The 9,375-nt window shown below is 37.0% G+C and overlaps 1 protein-coding gene across 1 annotated transcript; it reads right to left on the reverse strand.

The window, feature by feature from the left end:
• Positions 1 to 7,997: 7,997 nt before the first annotated feature.
• Positions 7,998 to 9,106, reverse strand: LOC102254604 (heat shock transcription factor, Y-linked-like). The gene is made up of 2 exons (XM_005873101.1): positions 8,594 to 9,106; positions 7,998 to 8,171 (listed from the first exon to the last, which is right to left on the reverse strand). Exons 1-2 carry the CDS (start codon positions 9,104 to 9,106, stop codon positions 7,998 to 8,000), a joined length of 687 nt encoding a protein of 228 aa, XP_005873163.1.
• Positions 9,107 to 9,375: the final 269 nt, after the last annotated feature.

Raw genomic sequence — 9,375 nt, forward strand, 5'->3', positions numbered from 1 at the left:
TTGCACTAAAATATTTGTAAAACTTGATTAGCCTCAGTGAAGTTAAGGATTAATAAGCAACTGGTAGATTGTACTGAATAATGAACAATCATCTTGTCTTGATACGCAATGGGATAAAAAAATAAATCTCCTGTCTCTAAAGTAAATCACCCTTAGTACTAAAGGCAATAAGTTAGCTATGTTACATATCCTTGTAGATGATTGGACCTGACAAATCTGTACTGACCTTTTCACCTTTGGTTAAGGAGGCTCAAGAATTAGTAATTCAAACATCTATACTAATAGAAGCATAATATGCTAATTAGACTGGACATCCTTCCGGATGTCCTTCCGGATGACCTTCTGGATGAAGTCGGGCCTCGAGGGAAGCCCAGGTCCCGGGTGCCAGAGGGAAGCCAGTGCCAGCAGCTGGGGGAAGGAAGGCCTACTCTTGCACAAATTAAAAAAAGAATACATTTGACCTTTATGTACCACTTAAAATAACTACCACCACACCTGCATATTTCAAGACATTCTCTGATGGTATCTGAGTGTAACTGCAGTGATTTTGGCGAACAACCATATTTCTGCTTTCTCTGATTAACTAGCTGGCCATTTATGGTAAAGCGGTACCCTGTTAAAATAAAATGCATGACCATCTGGGAGCTGAGAGGTGAAGAAATATGAGCACTACGTGTGCACTAAAGGGCACTTTATTCCCTGGTTACATGGTGCTTTTCTTTTCAAGTATGTCAAAGTCTGAATGTCAGTAATGGTCAGGGCCAGGAAGTTATAGGAGCCTTTACAAAGAGCAGCTATTTGAGGAAAATAGACTCCCAATCAATTCAATTGATGAAGTCTTTTTATTTTGGACCATAAAGAGGTCTGTGGTTCAAATTCATCCATTCTGAGGAGCACTGAAAAGCTATTTTCGTCACACTATTTTCTCCTAGACACTTCACACCAGAACTGTGACCTTGTCAAAACTGTAACAACTACACTATAAACTATGAAAAGAATCCACTGTTGGCAGTAAAATTGAAGTTATTCTCTGGTTAAAATAAAGCAGAACAAAAGGTCTGTATACAAAATTATGTACTTTTGTGTTAATTGTTGAAAAGCTACTGATATAACTAGTTTCACTAATACTTTATAATTACTACTAGTAAAGATAAACTGCTTATGTGTGGTTAGAATTTTATAGTGTATAAAAATTTTTTTAATCAATTAGCTAGCTTAATGTTCACAACAACTTTTTAGAAACATATTCCAACACTACTTTTAAAATTTTATCAGTGGTTTATCCATTTATTAATTTTATTAACTGTGCCTCAGTTTATTAATGGTGCCTCAGTTCTTATCTATATAGAGTACATCCCAACTGAATCACCATGAGAATTAAATAAGTTAGAACTATGGCTGGCACAAAGTAATTAATAAATATTTTACTGTTATTTATAAAGATAAGAGGTGAAAATAATTAGAAGATTTTTTTTTAATTCAAGGAGCTCAGTAGAGGTGTATTAATCCAAAAATATTTTATAACTTAGTTAAGAACTTAAAGACAAATATTTCTAAAGAGCATAAATTAAGCTGTAGCTAAAGAAATTGCCCATTTTTTTCCTAGGGACTTTTTTTCTATTTTCAAAAGTGGTAATCAAGAGTTTTTTTATGATTAAACTATTAAAGGTAATAGAGAAAACTCTCAGATCATAGCTAAAAAGTGATTTACTAAATAGTTGTTTACACTTTTAAACATAAACTTCACATATATTAGCGTAAGTCACATAAAATTCTCCTTTTCTCTAAGTGTTCAACAATTCAACTCCCAAATACTTTTTATTACATATAAAATCCAAAATGCCAAAATATTGCAATTATTCCTTAAAAGAGTAAATTATTTACTGAGTTACATGGCTTTGATTGAGAATGATTAATTTGTCTTTCTATGCACTTCTCTTCACAATCTGAGAAGCTTCACAGCAGAAGTATAAAACTATCCTCATTTGTTCAAATATATTTAATGCTGATGACCTTTATGCATTTTCATGTCTTTTCTTTGATGATAATTTTCCATGTTAGCATAAATTAAGATCCCTCTTGTCTCCAAAAAGACTAATTAAGTTGAATAATATTTTTACAATGTAGCAAAACTAAAGATAGCAAAGTGCATAAAAGTGTTTACTTGGGAACCAAGTTAACTATTAAGAAATTATTCTGGGTTTGTGCTACAAATTCCTAAAAAAAAAAAAAAAGATGATCCTGTGGTTTCAGTCCTATTCTTTCCCCACACCCATCTCCACATGATATGCAAGACCTTCTTCCTCAATCCCTTTCCTGCAGCCCATCCTTTCCTCTGAAGTCAGCACAACTGCAGCACTTCATTCACATACAAAGTTCACTTTGATGTGAGATTCTCTTTAGAGTAATTTGTATTCTCTGTATTGCCTTTATAGCCGTCGGGATGGAATGAAACATATGGGTTAAGAGTTCCCTTTCTGGTATCAGAAAGATATGAATTTGAACGAAACAAAAATTATGTAGTAAGATTAAAATTTAAGAATATCACTAATGACATAAAAATAGTCTATAACTATTTAAAAATTAAAGAAAAAATACTAAATAAAAACTCAAAAAGTCAAAGTGGAAGGGGGGAAAATGGCTATAGTCTAAGGCAGTCCCACCCACCTGCTCCCAACACTTGGACTTCAAAGACCAGCTGAAAAAAGCTGATTGGAAATATTCCTAGCATGAAGTGTGGAGAGGACAGGATAGGCATAGAGTGGGTAAGCCTAGAGGCGCAGCTGCACACCTCGCTGGAAGCACAGTTCCTGCCTCTGAGAGCGTGGGGTCTCAGCCACACACAGAGATCCCCAAACCAGAGCAACAGACAAGGGAAGGGGAGCCCACGTTGCACCGGACATTGACACGCAGAATCAATCAGTGGTAATTCAGTCCACCGGGGGAATTCAGACGGCCTCATCCCAAGCAAAAAGCAAGTGCTGGGTTCAAAGACCAGCCTGGGAAGTTCGCTAGGATTGGTGTCTGCAGGAGGGGGCACTCAGCACAACTCTGGAAGGACAGAGGGGTCTGAGCAGATCACCCAACAGTGAATCTGAGGGGTTGATTATTCTCGAAAAGAACTTTGGGCAGAGAGCAGGATGGGGGCCAGTCTGTCCTGGGAAAGAGGCATGATCCTCTCCTCCACCTTGTGGAAAGGCTCTGGGCTAGGAAAATGCAGGAAGCAGTTGGGCCTGGTGGTGGCTGGACATCTGACCAGGTGGGGGCCTGAGCGGAAGCCCAGACCAATGAGAGCCAGTCCTGCTGAAAGATTAGGCAGCCAAGCAGGGCGGGTTTTTTGTTTGTTTGTTGTTGTTTGTTTGTTTTACTTGTTTTGTTTAAATATCTGACTACTACAAGTGGGGACTAGGGGATGCCAGTGACCCAGGCAGAGCTGAGACATTGTTAGGAAACACCCCACCTGCCCCTCGGAACAAGCTATGAGCACCACGCCCAACCCAAATCCCAAATGTGTTGAAACCATCCTGACCACGACCAGATACCCTGCAGACCTCAGTTTTTGGGGGAAAAGAAGCAGCCTAGAACAAATATATTCAAGGGGCTAGCCCAAAGCAGACCCAGCCTCTTGGCTAGGGAGCCCCCCTCACCGCCCCCCCACTGGAATACTTGGGGACCCACCATGCAGGGCTTCAGCCAGGCTGCCCAAGGTCAGACAGACACAGCAACTCACATGGGCCTGCACCAAAGAACAGCCCGGGAGGCCCTGGACCCACACACCAAGGGGCCAGATCTAACAGCATCGAAGTAAAATCCAGTGAGTTCCACAAATAGCAGACCCAAAGGGTATTGTTTTTGTTATTGTTTGTGTTTCTTTTTTATTTTCCTTTTTTTGGTTTGGGTTAGATTTTCTTTCTCTCTCTGCTCTCTTTTTTCCTGTATTTTCTAATTCCTAACTTTTATTTTAGTCTAAATTTTTTTCATTCCCCTTCTCTTTGTTTTTTTTTATTTATAATTCAATTTTTTTCCTTTTCCCATTTTTCTTTTTCCTTTCTATTTTATTTTATTATTATTTTTAAAAATTATTATTTCATTTATTCTTTTATTTTATTTTTATATTTACTTATTTCTAGTCTCTTCATTCTTTGCTTTCATAGTTTATTTATTTTAGTTTTTTCTTTTTTTTCCTCTAATTCTTCTAGTCTTGTGTATTCTAGTATTCTTGTGTGTATGTGTGTGTCAGTTTTTGTTTGTTTGATTTTTAGTCTTTGGGTTGAGGCTGTTATTTTTATTATTTCTGGCCTTTTGGTGTTTCTCTTTGTATGTATGTTTTTACATTTGCTATTGTTTTTCCTTTGTGTTTTTATTTGATCTGGTTTTGTCTTTTTTGTTCTGTCAGCACAGGTATAGCAGTTGGCATATGTGGTCAGGATTGAGACTCACAGTCAACTGAGGGCTGAGTTCATCCAAAAATGGAACAACAGCAATAAGGACCCAAATTCAAAACCCATTACCCACACAAGGGTCATTCCTAGATCACCCAGCTCAGAATATCAAGGAGAGTACACCACTAAGTCCCACAGGAAGGTCATTCCACCAAGACTGGAAGACATACCAGTCTTCTTCAACACACAGAAACAAACACAAAGAAACAGAAAAAAAGGCAAACAAAGAAACAGACCCCCAAATGAAAGAACAGGTGGAATCTACAGAAAAAGAGCTAAATGAAATGGAGACAAGCAATTTATCAGATATAGAGTTCAAAGTAATGGTTATAAGAATGCTCAAATAACTTAAAGATAACTATAAGGAACTTAGTGCAAATACATCTGACAAAATAGACTTCAAAATGAAGGCCTAACAAAAGACAATGAAGGTCACATTACCTAATACTGAATGGATCTATACAGCAAGAGAATATAACTCTGGTAAACACCCAATATATATGCACCCAATATAGAGGCACCCAAATATAAAATAATTTCTGGAAGACTTTATGGGAGAAACTGTCAACAATGCAGTCATAGTAGGGGCCTTTTACACCCCCAGTGACTTCAAGAGCTAGATATTCTAGACCAAAAATTAAGAAGGAAACAGTGATCCTAAATGAAACACTAGGTCAGATGGAATTAATTGACATTTAAAAAATATTTCACCCCAAATCTATAGAATATACATTCTTCTCAAGTTCTCATAGGTCATTCACAAAGATAGACCCCATATTAGGACAAAACTAAGTCTCTACAAATTCAAGAAGACTGAAATTATATCAAGCATTTTCTCAGGTCACCATGGCATGAAACTAAAAATCAACTACAATAAAAACACCAAAAACATCCAATCACATGGAGGCTAAATAGCATGTTATTGAACAATAAACAGGTTACCAGTGTTACTGATGAGATCAAGGAAGAAATAAAATAACTTCCTGACAAAATAGAAATGAATGAAACAAATGAAATGAATGAAACAAATGAACACACAGCAACCCAAAATCTATGGACACAGCAAAAACAGTTCTGAGAGGGAAGTTCATAGCCCTATAGGCCTACCTCAAGAAACAAGAACAATTGCTGATAAATTATCTGACCTTACAACTTAAAGAACTAGAAAGAGTACAAGAAAAGCCCATAGTAAGTAGAAGGAAGGAAGTAATAAAGATTAGAGCAGAAATAAATGACACAGAGACTAAAAAAACAATATAAAAGATCAATGAAACCAGGAGCTGGTTCTTTGAAAAGATAAACAAGATTGATGAACCTTTAGCCAGACTTATCAAAAAACAAAGAGAGGGGACCCAAATAAATAAAATCGAAACAAAAGTGGTGAAGTAACAACTGACACCACAGAAATACAAAGGATTGTAAGAAAATACTATAAACAAACTATATGCCAAAAAGCTGGACAACCTGGATGACTTGGACAAATTCCTAAAAAAATACCAGCTTCCAAAACTGAATAGACACTTCTCCAAAGAGGACATACAAATAGCCAAGAGACAAAATGCTCAAAGTCACTAATTATCAGAGAGATGCAAATGTAAATGACAATGCAGGACCATGTCACACCTGCCAGAATGGCTATCATTAACAATAAGTGCCAGCGAGGATGTGGAAAAGAAGCAACCCTAATATACTGCTGGTGGGAATGCAAACTGGTAAAACCACTATGTAAAAGTGTGGCATTTCCTCAAAAAATTAAAAATGGGACTGCCATTTGACCCAGTGATTTCACTTAGGAATATATCCTAAGAAGCCTGAAACACCAATTGGAAAGAATATATGCACCCCTATGTTCATAGCAGCACTATTTATAATAGCTAAGATCTGCAAACAGTCCAAGTGCCCATCCTATATAATAAAAGGCTAATATGTAAATCAACTGAATGGCGGAACGACTGGTGGCATGACGGGTCGCTATGATGCACACTGACCATCAAGGGGCAGAGGCTCAACAAAGGAGCTACCCCCCGCCTGCAGGCTCCAGGCTAGCCAAGGTGGGTGTCAGCAGGGGCCCCCTGATTGCCCTGCTGGTCACCCTGCAGAGGGAAGTTACTGTTGGTGGCGGCGGGGGATAGGGCCCATGAGTGGGCGGCGCCAGGCCCGCCAAGGTGGGTGTCAGTTGGGGTGCCCTGATCGCCCCACCAGTCACCCCACAGATTGGCCTTGATCACTGGCCAGACCTAGGGACCCCACTTGTGCACAAATTTCATGAGCAGGGCCTCTAGTAAGTAGATAATTGAATAAAAAACCTGTGGTACATTTACACAATGTAATACTATGCAGCTATAAAAAAAGAAGGATCTATTATCCTTTGAGACAACATGGAGGGACCTGAAGATTATTATGCTAAGCAAAATAATCCAGTCTGAGAAAGACAAATGTCACGTGAACTCACATGTGCAATCTAATGAACAAAATAAACTGACAAACAAAATAGATCCAGGGACATGAAAGCATGCAACAGACTGACAAATCTCTGAGGTAAAAGGGCAGGGGGGTGAGATGGGTAGGAATAGAGTAACCAAAGAACTTATATGCATATATACATAACCCATGGATACAGACAATAGGGTAATGAAGGCCTGGGGAGGGGGCAGGAGCGGGGAGGAGAGGGTTAATGAGGGGAAGAAAGGGGACATCTGTAATACTTTCAACAATAAAGACAATTTTTTAAAGAAAGAAAACACAGACAGGAAACATCAGGAAGAAGTTGTATCTATTTTCAGAATGGGAAATTAGTAACCTTAATAGGTGAAGAGAAGGTCATCTAATGCCAGAAAGGATGCTGGAGCAAAGTTGTGAAATTGAGATTATATGGCTGAGAATAGCTTATCTGAATGGAGTACCTGATGGACAATGGATGAGAAGACACGAACTTCTAAAATAAACAGATATGAGATTTTCAAGTGCCTTGTTATTCATGGCTGAGATTCTGGGATCAGAATCTAAAAGAAATCAGAAGCCAGGATAAAGAATTAAGCCTGTATTTGGATGGCACCTAAAGCAACATACAAATGTGCATCGGAAAATTTAAAATGTGGACATTTTAATGCACAAATAAGCAAAATGCTTTGAGGACAGAACAAAAAAAAATACCTCTATAATATTTGTAAAATACCACCACCTCCTAGCAGTAATGAAATCTATTACTACATCATGTCATATTTATTAGTTCAGTAAATATATGATGGTGATCATGGTTACTGGCTGGGGTTGTCAGAGTATGCAAGGATAAAATATTTTTAAGGAAGAAAATCTCTGCCAATACAAGTACTTAAGCTTTACAATACCTAAAAGAATGTAATGTAATTGAGAAAATGCTAAAGTAATTACTTTGTACACTGTATTTACCTTTTCTATATTTTATTTGTATATATCCTCTTATGCCATCCTTATTTAGGCCCTCATTTGATTCATCCTGGACTATTTCAAAAATCATTTAAAATAGTTTCTCTTTTTTCCTTTACAGCCATGATTTTTAAAAACAATTAATATTGTTTACTTAGAAGGAAGCATGTTAGCCACATGACCCTCTGCTCCAAAGTGCTCCTTGTTGACTTCTCGAAATAATGAAGATGCTGGAGAAGCATTTTTAATTCCAATTCTTCTTTTCATTCTTACTAGGAGTTGGGGACAGCCTCGTTTAAAATGAGGATTATGAAAGAGCTGTAACTAAAACCAAAAGAAAAAGTTATTTTAGTATAAAACCAAGATATGAGAATGTAACAAGCTTAGTCCATAAAATGTAATTTCAGTTTTATCACACAAAGTTAATGTCATCAAGTAATACATGTACACTGGTAATATATTTCAAAGTTTACTTATTATTTCAGTAACTGAGTACCACTTCAAATGGTTTCAGGGCCTTTATTTAAATAGAGTTCATTGAGAAGTTTAAAAGTTACAAGCAAAATTTCTTACAATCCTGAATGTTTACGTCCAAACTCTCTTAGATTTATAAAAAAATATTTTAACAGTTTTAATATAATTTTAAAAATCTTATTTTTAGCTTATGTATATTAACATATTGGTGTACAAATAAAATCTTACATATATATTCCCTATATAAATTGTAACTGAAAATTTCTGAGTACCTTGTTTAAAACAGAGACTTCTTTCTCTTCTGCCAGAAAGTCAGCTAGAGAAGCAGATCTTTGAAAATTCTGTCTCATTTTACTAAATCCATAAAGGTTAAGCTGGCGAAGTAAACTTTTCATACTATCAGTTTTAAATATTCTGAAAGGGGCCTTTCTTTCCAAAACTTCTTTCTTAAAGAGGTCTTCATTAATCACTATAGAAGTTCCATTCTCATCCCACCAAATAGACTTAAATTGATCGCTCTCAACTATTTTCCACAGTTTTCTGGGAAAGGTCATAGAATGAAAATCATAATCTTCATCTGGTTTGGAGGCACAAAATGAGTAACGCGGTCTTTTCATTAAGGTTTCTTCACACAAAGCCTGAAAGGCACTTTCTTCAATCACAGACCTCAATTCCAAGTCCCCAGGGTATGTGTGATCACACAGTGCAGATCTAATGGAGGTTTCTGAATCATTTGATCCATCTTTAAGAGAAACAATTTGAATTTCTGAAGAAACATGGGCCATCCCAAACTTTCCTTCACCTGCTTTGCACATCTGCATAATTTTGAACACTGCAGCTTCAAAGGCTGTCTTGGCAGGCCTAACAAGTGAACTGCTCACACCATCACAATGGTCCTCAACCTGAGTTGCTGTGACATCACAAAATGACTGGTCTCCTAGCAATTAAATGTAACATTCAGCCAAGGTTGCCTTCTCACTCTATACATTTTATTCAATTAAAATTAAATATAGGCCAGTTATTTATGCAGGAACTAAAAAAAATGAGAACAGCA

Source organism: Myotis brandtii, unplaced genomic scaffold (assembly GCF_000412655.1).
Source record: "Myotis brandtii unplaced genomic scaffold, ASM41265v1 scaffold399, whole genome shotgun sequence".
Lineage (NCBI taxonomy): Eukaryota > Metazoa > Chordata > Mammalia > Chiroptera > Vespertilionidae > Myotis > Myotis brandtii.

What these genes read in the sequence shown, in the direction of transcription:
- LOC102254604 (XM_005873101.1), bottom strand. Translation starts at nt 9,106, where the DNA reads ATGGCCCATGTTTCTTCAGAAATTCAAATTGTTTCTCTTAAAGATGGA. An exon ending in AAGTCTCTGTTTTAAACAAG is followed by an intron (nt 8,172 to 8,593) that starts GTACTCAGAAAT and finishes TTTTGGTTTTAG; the next exon opens with TTACAGCTCTTTCATAATCC.